This window comes from Nannobrachium achirus, assembly GCF_963921795.1.
Source record: "Nannobrachium achirus genome assembly, chromosome: 16".
Classification (NCBI taxonomy): domain Eukaryota; kingdom Metazoa; phylum Chordata; class Actinopteri; order Myctophiformes; family Myctophidae; genus Nannobrachium; species Nannobrachium achirus.
In genome coordinates, this window is record NC_137823.1 from 59,369,369 (window position 1) to 59,396,109 (window position 26,741).

A 26,741-nucleotide genomic window follows, 5' to 3' on the forward strand; every position below is an offset into this window, starting at 1 on the left:
TGATTAATGAATTCAAATACTTCTCCTTTGGAGACAAAACTATATGTATTGTTTAATGTTGTTTTATTGAAACCTGCATGAAGCCTGCCTGCCTGCCTGCTGGCAGGTGGTTTGGAGAAGTATCGTGTCATTTGATTAATGAAAAAGGTTAAACTACCAAAAGTATGGGTCTTCAACCAGACAAACAAAGAGATTTGGCAGGGGAAATAGGAGGGGGGGCAACTATAGATTCCTAGGAAGAGACCGAAGGAGCGCCGTCGCCATCGCCGCGGTGCAAACAGCAGCCAGTGGTGGAGTGGAAGTCAAATTATTGAAAATGGGAAATACTCAAGTAAAGTACAAATACTCTGAATTGTACTTAAGTACTGTAATTAAGTAAACTAGCCCTTACCCGTTCAAAGATATGAGCTCCAAAATGATGTGCAGTGTGTGGGTTATGGGATGTGCACTGTGCACACAGTATATGAGGGATGGAAAGTAACTTTAACTGGTGCTTGCATGATGTAGGAGCATCAATGTAAGAAACCTGTTTCGTTTAATGGCTACAGAGATACTTACGTTACGTTCATATACGTTCATATGCTAATGGTGATGCGATTTCAGATCAATTGCTCCAGCCACTGAGGAGAAACGCTGTTTCAGACAGACAGACACTCACTCACTCAGACAGACATTCGCAAAATTATAGTATAGATGTAGGCTACAAAATTTATTTTTTATTTTATTTTACTTTTTCTCTGTTAAGCACTTGTGCTTCATTTTATGCTCTGTAAAGCACTTTGAGCTGCATTTCATGTCATGAAAGGTGCTATACAAATAGAGTTTTATTATTATTATTATTACAAGTTACTTTATACTGCTGTTTACACCGCAGCAAATGGTGGACGTGCTCTCTACAGGGGAGTGCTCTATTCTGTATATACCGTACGTACTATAAAACAGTAACGTGTCCTTGGTTCGAACTCCCTTTGGTCCGACCACCGTCCTAAACCTAACATTAACCCTAACCTCAGTAAAACTAACGCTTGGTGAGTAGCTAACCTGCTGACGGTGTTCGGACCAACGGGAGTTCGAACCATGGGGCAGTCCCCCTATAAAACAATACTTAAACTTATAATATTAAGTGTCCATCTTCATGTCTCAACCTTCCTCCCTGTCAGACGGCTCTCTCCTCCTTGGTGCAGCTGCTGAAGAGCGGGCCTCACCTCAGCCCTAGTAGATACGTTCTATAAAACATCTTCATGTCTCAACCTTCCTCCCTGTCAGACGGCTCTCTCCTCCCTGGTGCAGCTGCTGAAGAGCGGTCCTCACCTCAGCCTAGTAGATACGTACTATAAAACATCTTCATGTCTCAACCTTCCTCCCCGTCAGACGGCTCTCTCCTCCCTGGTGCAGCTGCTGAAGAGCGGTCCTCACCTCAGCCAGGCGGCCGTAGACTTCCTGCTGTGCCAGCTGCACTCGGCCTGCGACTCCGCCCGCGTGCTGATGTGCCACGCCCTGGCGGCCATCGCCAGCCACCTGCCCGTGCTGGGCCAGGGCATGCTGGGAGACCTGGTGGAGCTGTACCGCGTGGCCAGAACCTCCTCCACCGAGCAGCAGCAGGAGCTCCTGGTGAGAGAGAGAGAGGGTCAATGATAGGCAGGGCCGCAGATAGGGGGGGGCAAAGGGTACTGTTGTCCCCCCACCCGGAAAGGGGGCAGGGGGGGGGCTGCGGTGGGGGGGCCCCCATTGAACGGTCAAGTTTGTGTAGGAAAGATTTGAGTGACTGTGAAAGAACTTTCTCCCAAGGTAAGATTAAGACATCATACTTTCTATAAACCCTATTATATTAAGCCTAAATGACTAATTTCCCGTAAAAAACACATATTTTTCCGCCCGCGCTATGCGTTGTCTTTGATCTTGACCCCCCTCCCAAAAATCTGTACGACGGGCCTGATGATAGGCCATTTAGGCCTAGAATTATTGAATGCTTTAACTAATGAAAAATAGCAGATATACAAGCCTGCACTGCGAGCTTGTAGATCTGCTATTTTTGAAAAATCATGAAAACGTGTGCAAAATCTTTGAATATATGTATTTTTAAAGTGAGCGTTTGTAACTCAAACGTTGCTTCTGCGTGGTCCCTGGAACTAAATATTTTGAGATTGGGGTTGATTTTTTATAATATTTTATTGTATTTAATATTTTTCATTTCTCCCAAACATAGAAATCAATGAAAAATGTTATCGAAAAAACACGGCCTGCTCACGTATTCGGAGGGTGTCAGGAGTCACCAGAAAAAGGGACAGGTGTTTGCCAGACCCAGGGGGTCGGCCTACAAAAGGCTTTGTCGGTCTGTCGGTCTGTCGGTCGGTCGGTCGGTCCCTCTTTTCCTCAGTGTGCCTGTGTTTGCCTCTGACTGCTCATCTGCCCCTCCCTTCCCTTGCTCGGCTGATTGCCTTGAGTGCCGTCACCTGTACAGGACCAGCTGAGTTGAGTTGGCTGACGAGCTGCTGACACTATAAATTCCTCAGCCCATCTACAAGCCTGTCTGACTACCACGTTCCTGTCATAGCCCTCTGCCTGTCTGATAACCACGTTCCTGTCATAGCCCTCTGCCTGTCTGACTACCACGTTCCTGTCATAGCCGTCTGCCTGTCTGACTACCACTTTCCTGTTTTAGTCCTCTGTCTGTCTGACTGTCACTGTCCTGTCTTAGCTGTCTGTCTGCCTGTCACTGTCCTGTCTTAGTCCTCTGCCTGTCTTACTGTCACTGTCCTGTCTTAGTCCTCTGCCTGTCTGACTGTCACTGTCCTGTTTTAGTCCTCTGTCTGTATGACTGTCACTGTCCTGTCTCTGTCCTCTGTCTGTCTATCACCCCCCCCCCCCTTCCCCATGGATCAACACCTTATCGTGGTGGGGAGGTTTGCGTGCCTTAAGGATCCCACGAGCTATACCAGCTGGAGTCTTGCACTCCTGCCAGCGTCACGCTTGCCGGACAGGTCAAAGGAGAGAGGCCAGACTAAGATTGATCCACCCCCCCCCCCCCCCCCCCCCCCTTCCTTGCATTCTGATTTTCATTGCGGGTCTGGCAGAACCAGGTGACCTGGTCTAGTTTAATTGAATCTATCATGGTTAAAATGGAGTTACAATGGATTTGTATAGGAAGGTCTTGGAAGGGGGAAAATGGGGGGAAATGAATATCAAATATCTAAATACTGAATGACGAAATACAAAAACTGTCCTGGGTGTTCCCAAAAGCCTGATTAGACGATAAAATGACAAGTGAAATATGCCTTTAATGCTCCTCTATGCCTAAATGTTCCTCTCCTCGTGGGCTGCAGGTGTCCTTGGCCACGGTGATCTTCGTGGCGAGCCAGTCGTCTCTGTCAGCCGAAGTCAAGCTGGTCATCAAGCAGCAGCTGGAGAGCGTGGCCAACGGCTGGACGGTGTACCGCATCGCACGACAAGCCTCGCGCATGGTGATTATATACACCCCACAAATGTATGTGTTGTCACTACTGTTGTATTCTACTGACTCACCTTGCCAGTGAGGAGCCCCCACCGGGAGGACGTAGAGTGTTCACCCTCCTCCTCCTCCTCCACCATAAGCAACCAGCTCTAGGAAAACAAGCCCACAAGAAGCGACTATACTGTAGGCCACATGAGCACTCTGAACTAGAGATGCACGATCATGAAATTATGGCCGATATCCGATAACCAATATTTGACAGGGTCAATACCGATTCCGATACGGATATGTATTACATTATTATATCATAATGCAATTATTAGGCTTTTTCAGCTTCACATTCAAATGTGAATATTATAAAACAAAATATCTGCAAAACCGATCAGTTATTTTGATATCGGTTCAATACCGATTATTTTTATGGCCGATATTGCCGATACCGATATAATGGCCCGATTAATTGTGCATCCCTACTCTAAACCTTATTATCTAATGTGTATGCATCGATTTTTCTACAAATTCTTAACGCGTTGCGAACTTGTAACGCGTTGTCACAAATGACAAAACACAAGTGTGTGTGGTAGGAATCGATAACATAACGACTAAATTGGAGAGAAACCCAGTATAGCATTTTGTTAATAGAAATATATCTCACCAATTGGATTAAACCAAACCTCTACCAAAGTGGCCTTGTGCTTGACGCATCAACTTCAATTACCATATTACATATTTGTTCTTATTATGAACCAGAGTGCTGCCGTGTAGCCGCGGTGTCGGCGCACAGCCGCAACACCCTGTGCATTTGGGTGTCTTTCACCAGTAAAAACTGCATTCATGGTCTGGAGAGGGCACTTTCTTTACAGACGGGTAAAAGGGCAGGGGCACAAGCCCCCTTTGATGTTTGTGTGCTGTGCACGTGCCTGGTTGCATGAATGTATGAATGTAGGGATGGGAAGCAATATTATCGTGATAAAAAACACTCCCGATAATCTTGTCGTGGAGATTTAATTTATTGTGATATCGTCCTCCGTCATTCACTGGGATCAATTCACCTTTTATTTGACGAGCTGCATATCCGGTACCACTTAAACCCTCTATAATTGGTAAAAGGTACTTATAATATACGTACTTGTTACAGTCTTTTTTTTCCACTCTCTATCAAATGTCTTAGCCAAAAAATAGCAGATCTACAAGCTCACAACGCGTCATGTTGCGACGCATTGTGAGCTTGTAGATCTGCTATTTTTTTCTGCCACCAGGATAATGGATTTTGATTATCGCGCTAATATCGTAAATCACGATTTCTTTTGTCACAATAGTCGTGATCTGAAATGTTCATATCGTCCCGTCCCTGCATGCATGTTGCAGGGCTGCCATGAGTTCTCCAGTGAGCTGTACCAGAGCCTGCGGACACGCGTGGCCTCGGAGCACTTCTACTTCTGGCTCAACAGCCTGAAGGAGTTCTCCCAGGCAGAGAACTGCCTGAGCCGCCTGGAGGACGGAGACTACAGCGCCGCCATGGGCGCCATCGCTGACGCCCTGCGCTCCTACCAGAAGGGCATCGCCTCGCTCACGGTCAGTAAGGCCTAGGGCTGTCACGATTATGACATTTTACATGAAGATTAATTGTCACTCAAATAATTGCGATTTAACGATTTAATTGTGTTTTTGTCGTTGACAATTACATTTCTGTTTGGCTTATAGGCTTTGAAGTTGAACATGGTAGATATGACACATAACTTAAATATACAAAGAAACATATTTGACAACTTTCTAGTTAAAAAAAAAAATGATAGTGGAAATAGCCGATCTACAAGCTCACAACGGTCCGGGCACCAAGGCTCCAATGTAGCCTGACAGCGCATCGCAGGTTCGAGTCCCATTCGAGTCCCACCATCTTTGCTGCATGTCTCTCCCCATCTTACTCTCTCTCCCTGTTTCCTGTCTATCTCTACTGAAAAACTATTAAAAAAAGCCCAAAAAGTCTGAAAAGATATCATAAAAAATGTCTGTCCCACTTCCTTTCTGTCCCACTGCCCACTAACACTAATTCCCTCCCCCGCCCCCTCCAGCAGTGTTGATTTCATATACTAAAACTGTGACGAAAAATGTTGGTCCATTACAAACAAAATAAAAACTAAGCTATGATGACTAAAATTATGACTAAATGTATTGACATTTCGGCAGCAAATAAAGACTGTTAGATATAAATGTTAGGGAGGGACCAGTGGAGAGGAGATCCAGTAGAACTAAAAGACAAGTCATTTTACTTTTGGTTGCGATTGGGTGGTGTACTCTGAAAATAGCCGACCTACAGTGTAAAAGCAGGCATCACGGCGCCATCAAGGCCCGCCAAAATACACTTTCATCAACAAAATCAACTGTACATTTAGTCTACTAAAATCTTGGGATATTTAAATGACTGAAACCAGACTAAAACCTAAAACATTTCAGATGACAAAAATGTGTCTAAAAAAACTAAATGGAATTTCATTCAAAACACTTGCTGTCCAAATCCCAGGCTGCCAGCACCCCTCTGAGCCCGCTGGCGTTCCAGTGTGACTTTGTGAAGCTCCGCATCGACACGCTGCAGGCTCTGTCTCAGCTGCTGTGCACCTGCAACAGTCTGAAGACCAGCCCGCCGCCTGCCATCGCCACCACCGTGGCCCTGACCTCCGGCAACGAGCTGCAGCGCTGTGGACGCATCTCCATGCAGGTGAGCTGGGGCTATTTTTTGGCAAAGACATTTGATAGAGTGCAAAAAAGACTGTATCAAGTACGTATATTATAAGTAGTTTTTACCAATTATAGAGGGTTTAAGTGGTACCGGATATGCAACTCGAGAGAATGTCGCACAAAACGAGTGAAAATAGCAGATCTACAAGCACACAACGCCTCGCGCCGCGATCGGCTATTTTCACTAGTTTTATATCATTTTAAAATTGATAAATACAAAACAAATGATTTTGGACAAGGTTTGTACTCTGTTAAAATTAAGGTGAGCACAGGGACAGAATGCCAGCGGTGTAAAAGTACACAAATGTTTCACTTAGGTAAAAAGTATCAATACTTCAGTATCAGTACTGTAGAAATGCCATACTCTATTACAAGTAAAAGTCTGCGATTCTACATGTATGTATAGAGTAAAAGTACAAAAGTATTTGTATCAAAATGTAGAAAGCACTGACTCATTATGCAGAACGTCTTATTTCAAGTTTTCTAACGTAAAGCTTTGAAAAAACAAAACATTGTGAGCTTGTAGGTTGGCTATTTTCAAATGGGCAAAATATACATATGCTGAAGTGATTAATGTATATTTTGTAATAATAATCCAAATATATTTGCCTCTGAGATGTAGTGGAGTAGAAGTAAAAGTACTGAAAACTGTAAATATACTCAAGCCAAGTACAAATACCTCAACATTGTTAAGTACAGTACCTAAGTAAATGTACTTAGTTATTTACACCACTGCATAATGTGAAACACCAGAAAGACTGGGCCCTGATAGGGCTGTCACCATTACAAAGTCAGGTTGGCAGTCAGTGTTAAAAACATATTATTATGACGATTATGCAAAGATAATTGTGATTATGCAAAAATAATTACATGATGTAATAATTGTGACGGGCCTAGTCCTTGACTGGATCTATCGGCGCAACACGTTCACCTGAACATCCACTAAGGCTATGGGATCTAAACACCAGGCACTAGTGTTGCGTCGCTCGAAATGTGCCTCATATTTATGTATATTTGTATAAACATGTTTATTTAACGGAAAATGGCCCAAACGACAGAGTTTTTACCGAGAGGACGTTGATCTAGTGGTCGGTTAGGGAAAATCACTTGATCTTGTTTTGATGTCTAGCCTCTTTTATTGTTTTATTTTACACATTAGTTTATCTAAGTGAGTTATTTTGGGGTTGTGTCAGTTTTTGGTCTTCCTCGTGGGAAGGTCATTCTTGTAAAAAGATGACTCACGTCACATCTCACTCTCAATGTTTTTACTGGTTAAGGTTGTGTATATATATATCTATAAAATATGCATCACCAACATATTTCATCAAAAGATTTATTAAAATGAAAGTACAGAAATCACAGTCATTCATTTGCACATGGAGCTGAAGAGGATTTGTGATGTCATGTGAAGGTGTCAGTCATGGTCATGGCAGCAGTCACTGAAGCAGGTCTTCCTTGTTTAGGTCCTTGTTAGCACTGAAATAAACACATACAAACTTTTAGTTGCATCCATGGCAAAGATAAAAGCATTAAAGCACCACACGAATTTGGTCATAGAAAGGTACAGTATCAATTCATTTGAAATACTTACATTTGTAGACAACTGCTGCCCCTATTGCTAAGGCTGCCATCACAATCAAACACCCATCAGAGAGTTGGAAACCTGACAGTTCAATCTCAACGGCTGTCACAGTAAGCTTTGCTTTCACACTCTCCCTGTAAAAGAGAAAGAGAATATCACCACTTAGTTAATGAATCATAATGCATGTATCACAATTATGTTAAAAGTATATGTTGGAAGCATAACTATCTGTCTACCTCTCTCTCTCTCTCTCTCCCTCTCTCTCCCCCCTCTCTCTCTCCCCCCCCCCCCCCCTCTCTCTCTCTCTCTCTCTCTCTCTCTCTCTCTCCCCCTTTCTTTCTCTCCCTCCCCTTCTCTCTCTCTCTCTCCCTCCCCCTCTCTCTCTCTGCCTCCCCCCCTCTCTCTCTCTCTCTCTCTCTCTCTCCCCCTTTCTTTCTCTCTCTCTCCCTCTCCCCGCCCGTTCGCTGTCGGGCCGAAACCCTCCTAACTCCAAAATGTTAATTTTCTGGAAAATGAGCTCAAGTGGGGTTAGGAGGTTTTGACCGAAGGGCTTTTTACTACTTATTCAATATTATTTTACCCAACATACAGACGTAAAGGGTTTTTTGCCTGCAATGTCATGCTATGCTTTTATTAAATTAACAATAATTATTTTTAGAATTGATGAAATTGATTATTTCGATTAACTGTTACAGCCCAATGATCAAGGAGATCCACCAATCCTTCCAGTTACTGCCATCATAACACTACAAAATCCAACTACCTGTAGTCCAAAAAACTGTCTAGTTTAGTTTACTTTATTGACACAAATGTATAAAACATTGGGTCCAAACAATAATCGAAAGAAACCATTAATAAAACAAATTACAATACTTGAAAAAAAAAGAACAAAAAAAAACACACAACACAAAATCCCTTGACTCATACAACTCTCTGTAGTGGATTGTGATGAATATCTACACAGTCACAAAGCAACCAAAGAATACGCATGGTATTTTAGTCAAATAGAAGGCATATAAAAGTACAACTATTCTCCCATCTCAGGTTCAGGTTCAGGTTCAGTTTATTAGTCACATGCATATCCATACAGGTACAGACATACAATGAAATGCTTGTGCCAGGAGCACTCTCAGCCTTATTACACACAAAAACAACAAGACGACAACAAGTCACCCAAGACAACCCAAAAACAACAAAAACCATACAGTGTAACAGTGTACAGTTTAAAAACTGCGTACAGTGCACATGACTACCTAGGTCTCGCTTTCATCTCTTCGTTAAGCAACCTGATTGCTTGAGCATAAAAACTATTACTGAGACGGGTGGTGTGCGATTTGATGCTCTGGTAACGTATTTTGGATGGGAGGAGATAGAACAGGGAATGGGCGGGATGACTGCTATCCTTTAAGATGTTCTCTGTCTTTTTCTTACAGCGTGTGTTATAGATTGTGTGTAGCTGTGGTAATTCTGTGCCAATGATTTTGGCAGCTCTCTTCACAATTCTCTGTAACTGTTTACTGTCTTGAACAGTCACGTTACCAAACCACACTGTGATGCAACCTGTCAAAACACTTTCTATGGTACAGCGATAGAAATTTACAAGAGCCTTGGTGCTCAGGCCAAATCTCCTGAGGCGCCTCAGAAAGTACAATCGCTGCTGCGCTTTCTTAAGGATACCTTTGCTGTTTAGAGACCATGTGAGTGAGTTTGTTATGTGAACACCCAGGAATTTGAAACTGTCCACTATGTCTACAGGTGAACCATTTATGGTTAAGGGACTGTGATTGACTTTAGACTTCCTAAAGTCAACGATGATCTCTTTTGTTTTACTAACATTTAGAGAGAGATTGTTATTCTGGCACCATAGGGTTAGCTCTTCAATTTCCCTCCTATAGGCCCTCTCATCATCGTTGGATATTAGTCCTATAACCGTGGTGTCATCTGCAAACTTGAGAATAGAATTATTGCCACACCTGGCAACACAATCGTAGGTGAACAGACTATACAACAAGGGACTGAGGCAGCAGCCCTGGGGCGCTCCAGTCCTGGTCAATATCTTAGATGAATGCTTGTTCCCTATTCGTACAGATTGTGGCCTGCCTGTCAAAAAGTCAAACAGCCAGTTGCAGATACTACTGCCAAGACCAAGACCCCTGAGTTTCAACACAAGCTTAGATGGTACAATCGTGTTAAAGGCAGAGCTATAATCTATGAAGAGTAGTCTGACATAAGAGTTCTTTTTCTCCAGATGTTTCAAGGCAATGTGTAGTGCGAGAGAAATAGCATCATCGACTGATCTATTTGCACAGTATGCAAACTGTAGTGGATCAGTATTGGCAGGGATAATGTGCGTTATATGTGATATAACCATTTTTTCCAGACACTTCATAAGAACAGAGGTCAGAGCCACAGGGCGATAATCATTAAGACAGGCGACAGGTTTTTTCTTTGCTATGGGTACAATTATGGTTTCCTTGAAACACAACGGTACCACACACAATGACAGGGACATATTAAAAATGTCAGTAAAGACCCCCGTAAGCTGGTCGTAACACAGTTTAAGGACACGTGAGGCTATCCCGTCAGGGCCGGCCGCCTTATGAGTCCCAACGCTTTTGAAAGTTTTACTCGCATCTCGTTGTGTCACCTGCAGCTCCACCGCACCGGGTGTTCCCCGCACCGGAGTAACTGGGTCCGTGTTGTGAGTTTCAAAGCGGGCGAAAAAGTTATTCAATTCGTCCGGTAGAGAGTCCGAGGTGTTAATAACAGCCGGCTTCGGTTTGTAATCCGTAATCGCCTGCAGCCCTCTCCACATACGCCGTGCGTCACAGCCACTGTAGTTGTTCTCCAGTTTTTCCCTATATTGTCTCTTAGCGTCTCTGATCGCCTTTCTCAGGTCGTATCTGGATTTTTTATAGCGTTCCTCGTCCCCAGATTGAAAGGCGGCTCGGCGCTCTCTCAACTTCAGACGAGTGTCATAGTTCATCCACGGCTTCTCGTTGGGATAGGAGCGAACGGTTCGTGCTGGGATGCAATTATCCACACAGAATTTAACATAGCTGGTGACAGTGTCAGCGTAGTCATCCAAACTTGTGGCTGAGTCTTTGAAGATGGACCATTCTGTCGATTCAAAGCAGCCCTGGAGTTTAGATACATTATCTGTGGACCAGCACTGAACAGACCTCACCTTGGGTTGCTCGGACTTCATTCTCTGCTTGTAGGCAGGTAGGAGTAACACAGCTCGATGGTCAGATTTCCCAAAGTGGGGCCGTTGGATCGCTCTGTAGGCAGCCTTGATGGTGGAATAACAATGATCGAGCGTCTTGTCGTTCCTTGTTGAGCACTTAACGTGCTGGTAGAAGTGTGGCAACACCGATTTCAAGTTGCAGTGATTAAAGTCCCCCGCCACGATTGATATGGCCTCTGGGTGCTTATTCTCCTGCTTGCCGATGACATCGCTCAGCTCGTCCATAGCCTCCGATGCATTCACTTCTGGTGGGATGTATGATGCATTCACTTCTGGTGGGATGTATACAGCCGTTAGCAACACACAAGGAAACTCCCTGGGTAGGTAGAACGGTCTACACCGTAGTGTTAGATGTTCCAACACCGGCGAGCAGTGTTGGGAGACTATATCCACATTAGTACACCAAGAGTCGTTGATGTGAAACAGAACACCGCCCGCTTTTGTCTTTCCTGTGTTTTTCATGGAACGGTCCGTGCGGAACACAGAGAAGCCATCTAGCTGTACCGCCCTGTCAGGGACGTCAGCTTTCAACCACGTCTCCATGAAACAAAACACACAGCAGTTCCTTATATCCCTTCTCAATTATTATAATTATATCTCAATTATATGCTTTTCTGTTTTCATTTAGCTTAATTAATATGTATTAAAAAAGAAAAAACACTTACATGATCATTGGCATTTTCAGCTGAGCAGTTCTCTGTGTGTTGTAAACTGGCACTGTGTAGTGTGGTTAGTACAGAATCTTAATTACTCCTTTCAAAAGCAGAAGTGTTTTTCTCACAGGACATTGTCGTTGTCAATTTATAATTCCTGTTTCCTGTTCATTCCTGATGCTCATGAAAAATAATCGCGATTAGACGATTATGTAATAATTGTGACAGCCCTAACAGAGAGTAAACTGGATGGTGACAGCAAACAGACACATCAAGGTGAGGAGCAGAGATAGTTTACAGTTTCAGAGAGAGAGAGAGAGAGAGACATTTGAATTTTGACCCGATTCTATAAGTGTCTTTTGAATCCTTCTAAGGTTTTTTGAAAAACCTATGTTTCTATGTCAGCAATCTGGCCAGCCATCGTCAAAGAAAAGGTCCTTTTTACTTCAACTGGAGCTCAGTTAGTCTGTTCTTGAGAGACTACTATGTCAGTGGTTCTCAAACCTTTTCATGTGAAGGACCCCCAAAATGATATGTATTTGGCCACGGACCCCCATCTCAAAATATCTAGTTCCAGGGACCCCCCAGAAGCAAAATTTGAGTTACAAACGTTCGCTTTGAAAATACATATATTCAAAGATTTGCACACATTTTCGCGACTTTTTCAAAAATAGCAGATCTACAAGTTCGCAGTGCGGCACTCGGTGCCGCGCTGTGAGCTTGTATATCTGCTATTTTTCACTGGTTAAAGCATTCAATAATTCTAGGCCTAATGGGTTAACCCATTTAGGACGCCGGGGACCCTTCATTGTAACTATACCTTTCCGGACAGGAACCCCTTTTGGGGTTCTTGTTGCTATGTACAGTAGGCTATATAGCAACAATACATATCATCACTGTCGGGCAGAAACCTTGTATCTCCAAGTCTCAAATTTGCATGTTTTTTTTCCCGTAAAGTAAATCCCTGCTTCATCATACAAGACTGTCGCACAAAACAAGTGAAAATAGCAGATACACAAGCACACAACGCCTCGCACAGCGATCGGCTATTTTCACTAGTTTTATATAATTTTTAAATTGATAAATACAAAATAAATGGTTTTGGACAAGGTTTGTACTCTGTTAAAATTAAGGTGAGCACAGGGACAGAATGCCAGTGGTGTAAAAGTACACAAATGTTTCAAAAAGTATCACTACTTCAGTATCAGTACTGTAGAAATGCCATACTCTAAGTAAAAGTCTGCGATTCTATATGTATGTATTGAGTAAAAGTATTAGTATCAAACTGCACTGAAAGTAGAAAGCACTGACTCATTATGCAGAACGTACTATTTCAAGTTTTCTAACCTAAAGCTTTGAAAAAAACAATGTGAGCTTGTAGGTCGGCTATTTTCAAATGGGCAAAATATACATAGGCTGAAGTGATTAATGTATATTTTGTAATAATAATCTAAATGTATTTGCCTCTGAGATGTAGTGGAGTAGAAGTAAAAGTACTGAAAACTGTAAATATACTCAAGCCAAGTACAAATACCTCAAAATTGTTAAGTACAGTACCTAAGTAAATGTACTTAGTTATTTACACCACTGCATAATGTGAAACACCAGAAAGACTGGGCCCTGATAGGGCTGTCACGATTACAAAGTCAGGTTGGCAGTCAGTGTTAAAAAACATATTATTATGACGATTATGCAAAGATAATTGTGATTATGCAAAAATAATTACATGATGTAATAATTGTGACAGGCTTAGTCCTTGACTGGATCTATCGGCGCAACACGTTCACCTGAACATCCACTAAGGCTATGGGATCTAAACACCAGGCACTAGTGTTGCGTCGCTCGAAATGTGCCTCATATTTATGTATATTTGTATAAACATGTTTATTTAACGGAAAATGGCCCAAACGACAGAGTTTTTACCGAGAGGACGTTGATCTAGTGGTCGGTTAGGGAAAATCACTTGATCTTGTTTTGATGTCTAGCCTCTTTTATTGTTTTATTTTACACATTAGTTTATCTAGCTGAGTTATTTTGGGGTTGTGTCCGTTTTTGGTCTTCCTTGTGGGAAGGTCATTCTTGTAAAAAGATGACTCACGTCACATCTCACTCTCAATGTTTTTACTGGTTAAGGTTGTGTATATATATATCTATAAAATATGCATCACCAACATATTTCATCAAAAGTTTTATTGAAATGAATGTACAGAAATCACAGTCATTCATTTGCACATGGAGCTGAAGGGGATTTGTGATGTCATGTGAAGGTGTCAGTCATGGTCATGGCAGCAGTCACTGAAGCAGGTCTTCCCTTGTTTAGGTCTTTTTAGCACTGAAATAAACACATACAAACTTTTAGTTGCATCCGTGGCAAAGATAAAAGCAGAAAAGCATCACACGAATTGGGTCATAGAAAGGTACAGTATCAGGTCATTTGAAATACTTACATTTGTAGACAACAACTGCCCCTATTGCTGAGGCTGCCATTACAAGCAAACATCCGGTAGTGAGTTTGAAACCTGACATTTCAATCTCAATGTCTGTCGTAGTAAGCCTTACTTTCACACTCTCCCTGTAAAAGAGAGAGAGAGAGAGACTTGTAAGCTTTGCTTTCACACTATAATATCACCACCTGACAGAGACCACACTGAAGAGCCGTATACTGTTTCATCATTTTAGGGGCGTGGCTACTTGGCCTTTGGTGTTGTCCATTTTTTTGGGGCACAAAGGCCAAATGCCAGGGCAGGAAGGCCATCAAATAAAACAAGATTTAAGAATTTGTTGAATATAAGGGTTAAGGATGATAACCTAATATGCAGTGAAATAGATAAATGATGGTATTTACAATCTGATCCATGCTCAGCCCTAGGGTTGCCAACTCCCAGAGACTCAAATAAGGGACACCTTCTGGCCGCCCGCCGAAGGCGGGTGGCCGAAAAAAAATTGTGTTTTGAGGGGGGTCAACAGACTCAACACGCCTGAAATGCATAGAAAACTGCATTTTGGCACAGTCACAGACACTCAGACAGTTATACCTACAGTATAACACAATACATTACAAACACAACAGGTCTTACATCTGCATCAGGCTACATCTGCATCAGGTTACACTTACTGTAACATCGCATACATACCATAATCATAAGGGAATGAAATGCTTCAACCACACACCAGATATGTCTAGCCTATAATAAACCCATGGCTTGCCATGTAGACCTACATTTTACTATAAGATACACTTCAATTGAGGCATAAGGCCTACTGTACATAGTCTACAACACTAGTTCCCAAACACTGGGTCCCATTTGTGAGTCACAGAATTATTTGTATGGGTCCTTTAATTTTTTGTTTCCTACATTTTGTTTTCATGATTTAGTAATTTTATGAATAACTAAAATGAAAATCAAAGACATTCCATAAATTAGAAAACTTATTTATATTTAAGAAGTAGTGAAAATAGCCGATCTACAAGCTCACAACAGCTGTGCATAGTGATGTGTTGTGAGCTTGTAGATCTGCTATTTTCACTAGTTTGGGTAAATGTTTCATTTCTCTTTTTGGTCTTGGGCTAAAATGTTTTGGGACCACTGGTCAACAATATACTGCTACAGAGACAGGGGGAACAAGTAATCTGCTTGGAGCTCTTCAACATCCAGATTCTCAAGAACCCATAGATAGTATTATAGCATTTTGCCACATACAGAGTACAGAGTACAGACACACACAGCTCACCTGCTGCAGATGAGACTCATTCTTTCAGGGGCAAAACGAGCTTTGGCTAACAAACCTCATCTCACATGCAGGTACTTATTTTCGGTAGAGAAATGTTAGTTGCAACTTTTGTTTTGTGTCGACCGCGCTGGCTCGCATTCAATAACGCACAGCAGCTCATGTTACACAAGGATTTTATGTGCATAGGGACTATGCACATAAAATATATATTTTTCTGTGCGCCAGGCATCGTCTGCCTGCCTTTGTGCATGTGTGCTGTATGTGAAGGGCTCTAGGACCCTGGGGGGTCAAGCGACGTCCCTTACGGGACGCGCCTCTTTCAGTCAGAATACGGGGCGTCCCGGCCAATACGGGACGGTTGGCAACCCTACTCAGCCCTGCACCAATCAAAGTCACCGAGTTGGTTTAAAGATGGGGACTCGGGGGAGTTAAGATTTCAGAATGTCAACAAAAGACACTGGTGTCTACATGACAAGAAAGAGACACTGGTGTCTACTGTCTACATATTGATAAGAAATAGACAGAAGAGAAAGTGGTACAGTCAGCTGGGGCATTAAGGCCACTGTGGCCTCAGGTCATGCCATTGGTTTGAGGGGCACAAAGCCAAACTGAGGGGCAACGGCAGCCATGGCCTTCATGAAATTCCTGCCCTGGTTGTAGGACAAATAACCACAATGGCCTCCCCTCAACGACATTAGAGAGAGAGAGAGAGAGAGAGAGAGAGAGAGAGAGAGAGAGAGAGAGAGAGAGAGAGAGAGAGAGAGAGAGAGAGAGAGAGAGAGAGAGAGAGAGAGAGAGAGCCGTATACTGTACTGAAGAGCCGTATACTGTTACAGGACAAAGAACCACAATGGCCTCCCCTCAACTACATTAAAACACGAGAGTGAGAGAGCGAATCCTATCTATAAACACTGATCTAGGGCTGCAACTAACAATTATCTTTGTTTTGATTAATCTATCGATCACCTGTTTTTTGTGACATACTATATTTTGTTGAAATCTTTAGAATCTTTTTGCCTACCATGTAATACAATATGGATTATGTATTAATTAAGTGATCAATTATCTATAATATTTTTTATAATTGATTAAATCGATTAGTTTGATTAACTGTTACAGCCCTACTGTGATCAAGGAGCTCACCAGTCTTTCCAGTTACTGCCATTATGTTAACTTGACAAAATCCAACTACCTGTAGTCCAAACACACCTACACTCTCGCAGAGTAGATTGTGCTAAATGTCTACAGTCATATATTGATTTTTGTTGAGCATAAAACAAAAGCAACCAAAACATTTGAATGGCATTTTAGGCTAATATAGAAGACATATAAAAGTACATTCTCATTCTCATTCTCCCATCTCATCTCAATTATATGCTACTCGTTTTCATTTAGCTTAATTAATATCTCTCTCTAAAAATAAAATTTTAAAAAGGAAATAATGTAAAATAGAATTGGATCACATACAAAGTCAGTGGCATCTTGAGCTCAGCAGTTATCCTCTTGTTTGGAAGTAGTACAGTAACACTTGCAACAGCTTTATATTTGAAAGGTTAGTTCTGCTTTAAGCCACGAGAACTAGTTTCCTCGAGGGAGGGAGTCAAAAACACACGGAAAGATAGAAAGGATGCTGGTCATTGTTACTTCTTCTTCTTCTTCTTCTTTTCCCTGACCACATCACTGCTGCACAGTTTTATCAACATATTGAGGTGAGATGCGTTGGTTTTATGTTATGAAACAGCATGTATATTATTATGAAACAGAATATTATTTAAAGGTAGGGTAAGTGCTTTCATTTAATTCAATTAACAAAATGGGTCTATTTTCTGATAAGTACTAGTTACTATAGCGTGTTTGGTCCATGTTTGGACTTCAGCCTTATCTCCTGTGAGGAGAAAAAAGCAGATTAAACACAAAACAGTCGTTAAATATCAGGAAAATGTACAGTTACAAAACAATTAGTTGAATCTGTAAAACCATAGTGTAACATGCTGTATTTATTTAAAAGTAACCAACTACGCCACCTAGGCCTAGGGTATTGCGCCCTAGGAAATAGTTTTTAGAAATGTAAAGAACCACCTGAATACATAAATGACTCCCCACAAGGTTCGTGGTACTTATAATAATATAGGCAGATACTGGAATCAATACAAATAATATCAGTTTTATTCACTATAGGCTTACAGACACTACTTTAACAGTTTGCCAGCCGAAATAGAATGGTTGTTGGTAGATTAGCCGTGAAATTTCTATTATTGTATTGTGATCTGAGACATAATATTATGTTTATAAACATGAGCCCGCCACCACTCCTTCTTGGACCGCACCGTTGTTTTTTTTTTTTTTTTTTTTTCAGGTCATTAGCTCACCGTGATTATCTGGATCTCCGTTGGGATAGAGTGGTAGTTTTGGCCGAGCATCAATCTCCTCGTGCGTTTCGCGTGCGCGATCCGTGCGCATAATAATCCATGCATATAATCCAAGAATGTGACCATTTTGGCTAGCTTAGCCCTTAGCACTCCAGCTATGCTAATGTTATCCTCCAGAAGGAAAGGCCATGACGTCACCTCTGCTTCATGTCAGAGCAGCCATGAGCTATCGATGGACGAGCGGTGACTAGGGAAGGTTAGACGATCGCCGATTTTCGGATAAAAATCATTTATTTCGGTTTTAATGACCCAGTACGGGAAAAGACGACGCGGCTGAGACTCCTTGCTCAGATGTCCGATATATTCCGGTTTTAATATTAAGGGGCTCCCCGTGGCTTGGAAAGGGTTAATAACGAGACAGTAGTAGCCAGTATCAAGACATTGGTTCACATTGGTTGGAATCAGAATACCTCTAGGGTTCGGCACTGAGGCGTACCAGGGAGAAGGGGAACTGGCTAGCCTGCCCAGGGTGGTGGCACCCCAAACCACAGCAACACAATAAAACAAATCTAAAAGCACACAATGGATACCACCACACCTGGAGCGGGTGTTGTCTGGTCCCAACCTGAGGCCTTAGCACCAGAACTAGAACAGAGGAACAACACTTTAGTGAGAACCAGTTAATACATTGTCGTTACTATACACTTCATTACAATATTAAAAGCCAGTGATATTAGAGACTGGGGTTTCACACTTCATTGTTCGATAAGATGATGTGCAGTGGTGAAGCTACTCCAAGAAAGGCAAAGGCAAAACAGCAGCGTAGTCTTCCTCATCTCACCAAGCCCTGGGAATACAAGCCCCAGCTATTAGCCAACTAATACTTGCTTTAACTCAATGACTAAACAGAGATAGACAAATAACATACCATGCAGCCATGAGCCAAACGCACCGCCTTGCAGTCACATGTGCCCATGGACCTTCTGTGGGGTCCGCATCAATATGCCGGCGGGCCGGTATTCCGACAATAAAACTAACCCCAACTCTAACCCTAAACCTAACCTCAGTAACACTGACGAATAACTAATCTGCCGACGCTAGTCGGAACAGCGGCCCGTCGGCATATTGAGTGGACCCCCTTCTGTGTAGTGAAGTTACACCCACAACTGTAGGCAACTCCAGACCAATGGTACTACTCTCAATGAAGAAGAGACAGTAGTAGCACACCAGGGCTAAAAGCTAAAACCACCAGTCAAATGAATGACTAACATGACTACTATGAACTGCAGGCACTTGCTAAACAATGAATAGCAAGACATACCTGTGCCGATGCACGTGAAACAAGCAAAACAAAATAGTCAGGACCTGCACACGCCATTGACAGCGTGGCTAGAGCTGAAGCCCCACAGGCCAGCTCTGCAACATTCAGGACACAACCAAAGGAGAAGCTAACGGGGCAGAGAGTGTGCTGCTTAAGTACTGCAGGTAATCAGCCCGCTGATTAGTGGGAGGAGACTGAACCATGAGCAGGTGGGAGTCAACGCCCACCCTGCTACAATAGCATGTACTCAGGTGTACCACACTAATAGATCTGAGTAGCCACCTCAATCGACAAAATAGATGAAGGGAAAAAAGAAAGAATGAAACTGGATGATGGATGATTATCTGACGGTGTAGGGAGTTTTTAACACATAGATCAGAGTTATTAGCTGCTCACAACTCCATACCGGGAGAGACGTATGATTGTCTTTGCACCCTCCCTAGACCAACAGTGGTTGACATGGGGGGAAAAAAGAATACAATTTTGTGTTAAGCACGCATGGAATTGTAACTCTCTCTATTTGTTCTCACGCTACCCCTTGCGCAGCTTGTCACGGTGGCATTGTCATAGCCTGACAAATCACTCCGCACATCACCACCCCCTGTTGGTGGGTGGTGTGTAGTGTGGACTGAACCCGGAGATATTTTATTTTATTTCAAGCTCGCCTAAAGAGCGGGCGCATTGAATGGGCCAATCAGGGCAGTAGACTTGAGGCACGTGGTAGGCTGGTCCGGTCCCAGCCCCCTCCCTTCGGAGCTGTTCTGCCCACGTGAGAGTCCGTAGTGGACTCTGATTGGTGCTCTTCTGCCCACGTGAGCCGCTAGTGGACTCTGATTGGTCCGTGAAAACTGTCATGGCGGAGTCAGACTCGACTCGAATTCTTTTAACTCATTGCATGCCAGGCCCGATAGTCCCGAGATTATTTCAATGTCTTTCCCCGCCAGGCCCGATAATCCTGAGACAAAAAAAAAAAAAAAAAAAAATCAAAAATTCTTTTTTTCAAAAACATTTTTGGACCCCAAAAAATGTAGTAGGCATGACAGCAATCGCGAAATTGCATGTTTAACCCCCATAGCAACCCCATCTTTCAAACATGGCAGCCATCTTTGTTTACATTTTAGGAAAACATAATGGCTGCTATCTCATGAATGCCTGAACGGATTTCCATTCGGATTTTTTTGTTTGAAAGCTGTGAGCAATGTGGACAGACGTGTTGCATTATCTAGGCATGGGTGTGCATGATCCGTGCACTATGAATTACATGGAAGTCTATGGAGACAGGGGCAGGGGAGAGTACGAAGGTATTGTTAAATGGCGGGGAATGTGTTAATAAACTATACAATAGTGCCGTTTCATTACGTTTTAATACCATTTTGCACTAACGTAAACATGCAGTCATATAATATGTTATGAGAAATAACGTATTTTTGCAACGTCACGCCACGTCGCCGTCGGCGACACACAGGGCTGTGTGTGTGTACTGTGTATGTGTGTGTGTGTGACGTCAATAGGCTTTACCCCGCCCCCGCTGAAGTAGAATCTCCGTCCCCAGGCTCAGACTCAATCCCAAAACGAAGTGTGTGATAGAGTCTGATGATGCTTGCTGTCAGGCTAGCATTGTCACTCACAATATAATATAGCCTATAACTATTTATTATATAGTACTGAATGTCCCATCGCAATATAAACACTTTACCTCTGTAAGCAACTCGTCCTCACAAATGCCCCTCTCTCGCGCACACTTATTCAGTTTGGCAATGGTTTTGGATCTCAATGGGATGGGACGATATGATCGCGCAATTTTATCGTATATTGCGATAAAAAATGGCTGTGATAATCGTATCGCGGGGTCCTATAATATCTTCAAAAAAACTAAACAAAAGGTCGGCAGGTGAAGTTCACGGGATGCGCATTTTGAGTAACATAACATAGACTAATATGAGATAACTGTCTCATTAGATTCTTGAACGGGACTCGTGTGCTCAGTCTCTCTCTCTCTCTCCCCCAGCCCCTCCCTCCTCCCACACATACATACACAGATTACACACACACTCACACGCTGACCAAAAGTGCAGTAGCAAAGCTGACTGTTACTTCTTGCACGCGCTTGTGTCTCTATCTAAATGGTTTCCGTTTCAGGAAAGTGTTTAAGTGGAGAAGTGAAGGGTTTTCTACCTCAGTGGAGCTCCCCGGTCCTCCTGCATTCTGGTAAAAAAAAAGAAGATACATAAAGACTACATAATAGAAGTCATTTCCTCCTTTAAGACTGTTGTTATCCATTTTTGGAGCGGTGAAAGCGCTCCCAATAGACAGGTATGTCCGTGGGTATGTGGGTGGCTGGGTGGCTGGCTGGCTGGCTGGCCGTGTCCGTAGCCTGGCAATACCTTGAGTGGCCACACACAACACACTAGTTAAAGGAGGGGCGCTGTTTTGTGCAGGCCAGGCACACTCACCACTCACTCACAAGAAGAAGTAGGTTCTGCTTTCTTGAAGTTCCTAAACCACAGGGACTTTGCTTTACCCACTTTAAGTCAAGTGAAAGATGGAAAGGATGCTGCTCATTTTGCATATGACGTTACTTCTGCTTATTACCCCTAACCACAGAGCACACACACACACACACACACACACACACACACACACACACATACACACACACACGCACACACGCGCACAAACACACACACACACACACACACACACACACACACACACACACACACACACACACACACACACACACACACACACACACACACAGTCACACACACAGTCACACACATAAAAAACCTATTGCTAAACCTGCGTAGTAAGTTTAGCCAGCCAGCCAGCCAGCCAGCCATCCAGCCAGCCAGCCAGCCAGCCAGCCAGCCAGCCATCCATCCATCCATCCATCAATCAATCATGTGATGATTTCTCCTTTGCCATACTACTAATACCACACTCCTGCGCCAGCCATGTGATGATTTCTCCTTTGCCATACCGCAGGAGTGTGGTATTATACTAATACCACACTCCTGCGCCAGCCATGTGATGATTTCTCCTTTGCAATAACGCAGGAGTGTGGTATTATACTAATACCACACTCCTGCGGTATGGGAAACGGAAACCATTTAGATAGAGACACACGCGCGTGCACACAAAGCGCGTGCTTTCATAATAACACCAGCATCGCTGCTGCACGGTTTTAGGGCAAGTGATTTAATTCAAATTACAAAATGGGTCAATGTTCTGATAGTACTAGACTAGAAAAAAAGCCACCTGCGGGAGCTTATGTCCCTAGTGCCCAGTTGTCTAGGTGGCCACCTCTCCAAGTGCCCACATATCCCTATTGGCCAGTTGTCCAGGTGCCCACCTCTACAGGTGCCCACATGTCCCTAGTGGCCAGTTGTCCAGGTGGCCACCACTCCAAGTGCCCACATGTCCCTAGTGCCCAGATGGTTTTGGTGGCCAGTTGTCCAGGTGCCCACCTCTCCAAGTGCCTGTCTGTCTGTCTGTCTGTCTGTCTGTCTGTCTGTCTGTCTGTCTGTCTGTCTGTCTGTCTGTCTGTCTGTCTGTCTGTCTGTCTGTCTGTCTGTCTGTCTGTCTGTCTGTCTGTCCGTCCGTCCGTCTTCTCCGTCCGTCCGTCCGTCCGTCCGTCCGTCCGTCCGTCCGTCCGTCCGTCCGTCCGTCCATCCATTAGTCTCTATCTCTCTAAAAACATCACAGAAAGGCCCTGACTGTGTGGGGCCCAAGGCAGCCAGGCACATGTCCCGAGTGCCCATGATTCTGCTTGTCCATCTGTCTGTCCGTCCGTCCGTCCGTCCGTCCGACTATATATATATATATATATATATATATATATATATATACATATACATATACATATACATATACATATATATATATATATATATATATATATATATATATATATATTATTAGGGCTGGGATGCGATTAAAACTTTTAATCTAATTAATTACAGGCTCTGTGATTAATTAATCGCAATTAATCGCATTTTAATCGCACATCGATATTTGACCTGAGAAGCATTTTTTTTTCAAGTAAAACACATTTTGTTGTACGAGTGAATCAACGATTGAGTTTTTTAACTCTTTGAGTGCCCCCTTTTTCACCACTAGAGGGCCCCAATGACCAGAGAATTCTACTTAGACAGTGCTGGTATATGCACAAGCCCTGCAGCCATGACATGCCTGAACACTTTCCTTTGTGCATGTACAGGAAGAGGATGAAGTTAGCTTGAAGTTAGCTATTGGCTACCAAGCATTTTAGAAGATCTATTTTCTGCAATTTAGCCACGATTAAACCTTGCACACCTCATGCATGGGAAAAAACAGAGAAGAATGAGCTCTAAAAAATCCAATGCAATCCTGGATTGCATTGGAGTGGATTTGTGCAGTTTGTTCACAGCTTTCAAACAAAAAATTCCGATTGGAAATCCGTTCAGGCATTCTTGAGATAATAGCCATTATGTTTTACATGTTATGTAAACAAAAATGGCTGCCCTGTATGTTAGATGGGGTTGTATGGGGGTGGAACATGCAAAATCGCGATTGAAATCATGTTCACCAGATTTGATGGGGTCCAAAAAAAAAATTTCAAAAAATATTTTTTTCAATTTTTTTTTTTTTTTTTAAAGCCGAACTAGTTCGGGATCGGCACTCTGCGATACGATAATAAAGCCGAACTAGTTCGGGATTGGCACTCAATGAGTTAAATCTAAATTACTGTACTGTACTTTAATGTACCTAACTGTACCTTACTGTACTTTAATGTACTCTACTGTACCTTACTGTACTGTACTTTAATGTACTCTAATGTACCTTACTATACCATACTGTACTGTACCTTACTGTACCTTACTGTACTGTACTTTACTGTACAGTACTGTACCTGACTGTATTGTACTTTACTGTACCTTACTGTACTGTACTTTACTTTACTATGCTGTACCTTACTGTACTGTACTCTGCTGTACTGTACTGTATTGTACTTTACTGTACTATACTGTACCTTACTGTACTGTACTCTACTGTACCTTACTATACCTTACTGTACTGTACTTAAATGTACCTTACTGTACTTTAATGTACTCTACTGTACCTTACTGTACTGTACTTTAATGTACTCTACTGTACCTTACTTTACTGTACTTTACTGTACTCTACTGTACCTTACTGTACTCTACTGTAATCTACTTTACCTTACTGTACTGTACTTTACTGTACTCTACTGTACCTTATTGTACTGTACTTTGCTGTACTATACTGTACCTTGCTGTACTGTATCTTACTGTACTTTACTGTACTCTACTGTACCTAACTGTACTGTACTGTACATATTCTGTGTTCTATAGCTATGAATTCTATGTGTTCTAGATCTATGAATTCTGTGTTCTAGATCTATGTTTTTGTGTACCTTGCTGTACTGTATCTTACTGTACTCTACTGTATTGTACCTTACTGTACTGTACTTAACTGTACTGTACTGTACATATTCTGTGTTCTATATCTATGAATTCTATGTGTTCTATATCTATGAATTCTATGTGTTCTAGATCTATGAATTCTGTGTTCTAGATCTATGTTTTTGATTGTTGTTCTAGATCTCTCTTTCTCTCTTTCTCTCTCTGTGTGTGTGTGTGTGTGTGTGTGTGTGTGTGTGTGTGTGTGTGTGTGTGTGTGTGTGTGTGTGTGTGTGTGTGTGTGTGTGTGTGTGTGTGTGTGTGTGTGCGCATGTGACCCCCCCCCCCTTCCCTCTTGTATCCTGAGACTTTGGTGATGATAATGACACATCGCTCCCAACTATGGATTGCGCAATATATGCAAATTTGGGAAAATGTTTTAAACATTTTGGGATCACGAGAAGTAGAGACAACTGAAGGTGGAAAAGTAGATGGTCAGCAAGGCTCAGGCGTTATTGATTTTTGCATTATATTTTTTAGACAACTGAACAACTGATGAACGTGGAGTTACAGATGGAGGGAGACACTATTGCTTTGGGACCCCATCCTAATTAGGTTGTGAGATACTAATAGAGCGTTTGGTCCATGTTTGGACTCCTGTGAGGAGAAAAATCAGATTGAACACAAAACAGTCATGAAATATCAGGAAAATGTACAGTTGGCCCGAAATCAAGCGGGAGCGGGCGGTAGTGGGATTAAGAAATCATGCCCGTGCAGATCTCTAGTTGACAGTACTTCATTAGACCCCCTGGTGTGGTTGTTAAGAGCAATTATGTATTCCCTTTGTATTTTGGGTTTCTTCCTAGAGGCTGAAGCCTTGAGGGTCAAACATGCAGTGTGACGTGTTCTGATGTCAAAGCTAGCTGCTGACATCTGCGTATTCTGCTTAAAGAAGAAACAAACAAAAAGCGACAGAGATATTCATATATGGGCATAAAAGGACACATACAGACAGATACAGAGATCTCCATATATGGGTATAAAAGGAAACAGACAGACAGATACAGAGATCTCTATATATGATATATGATATCTCCATATATGGTCATAAATGGACAAAGGCAACTTATGGTCAAAACTTATGACACAGACAGATACAGAGATCTATATACTGTATATGGGCATAAAATGGACACAGATAGATTAGACAGATATCTCCATATAGGCATTCTGACATCACTTCTGCTGACTCATTCTGAGATCACTCCTGTACTTCACACTCTACAGAGATCGCCTATCAACCGGAGGGGCATCATTTCCCACGGGTAGCAAAGCAAGCAGGCTGCGTATTATTGCTCAAGATGAAGATCTATCCTGGTGACGCAGAAAGCAGGACCTCAGGAGTGTTAAAATATATCTATCAACCCAAATCAAAGTAATGATCGCAAACATGAAATGGTTTGACTCGCTGTCCACTGTAGCTGCGGGATTTGGTCCGTATTCAGAACACAAAGATCCCTTTATCTAAACATTGTGTGAAAATCAAACCCATGTTTGAAGTGAGTGGTGGCTGTGAGCAGTTTTGACGTTACGTTTCCTAACTGTGTGTGTGTGTGTGTGTGTGTGTGTGTGTGTGTGTGTGTGTGTGTGTGTGTGTGTGTGTGTGTGTGTGTGTGTGTGTGTGTGTGTGTGTGTGTGTGTGTGTGTGTGTGTGTGAGAGATCTTGTAGTAACCACAGTAAAGCACACCCTCTTGTGCAGTGGTGGAAAAAGTACTCAGATGTTTTACTTAAGTAAAAGTATCAATACTGCAATATAGAAATACTCTGTTACAAATACAAGTCTGGAATTCAAAATGTACTTGAGTAAAAGTACAAAGGTATTGGCATCAAAATATAATTAAAGTACCAAAAGTAAATACACAAAATGTTTGAAAACAGCAGATCTACAAACTCACAACGGGTCGCGATGCGATGTGTTGTGAGCTTGTAGATCTGCTATTTTCAAATATCCTAGGTATAAAATAGGGCTAAAGTGGATTAATGTATGTTTTATAATATAATCATTTATATCTGCAGAGTAACTAGTAACTAAAGTTTTCAAAAGAATGTAGTGGAGTAAAAGTACAATATTTGGATTTGAAATGTAGTGGAGCAGAAGTAAAAGTATTGGAAATTGGAAATACTCAAGTACAAATGCCTCCAAATTGTACTCAAGTACAGTACTTAAGTAAATGTACTTAGTTA

At 42.4% G+C, this 26,741-nt stretch overlaps 1 protein-coding gene across 1 annotated transcript in view; it reads left to right on the top strand.

The window, feature by feature from the left end:
- Positions 1–26,741, top strand: part of ints7 (integrator complex subunit 7) — a 53,518-nt gene that overhangs the window by 13,304 nt on the left and 13,473 nt on the right. Inside the window, exons 11-14 of the mRNA XM_080744578.1 lie at positions 1,372–1,611; positions 3,324–3,461; positions 4,820–5,026; positions 5,973–6,167. Of these exons, the coding sequence (XP_080600704.1) occupies positions 1,372–1,611; positions 3,324–3,461; positions 4,820–5,026; positions 5,973–6,167 (780 nt within the window). The remainder of the gene's footprint in view (positions 1–1,371; positions 1,612–3,323; positions 3,462–4,819; positions 5,027–5,972; positions 6,168–26,741) is intronic.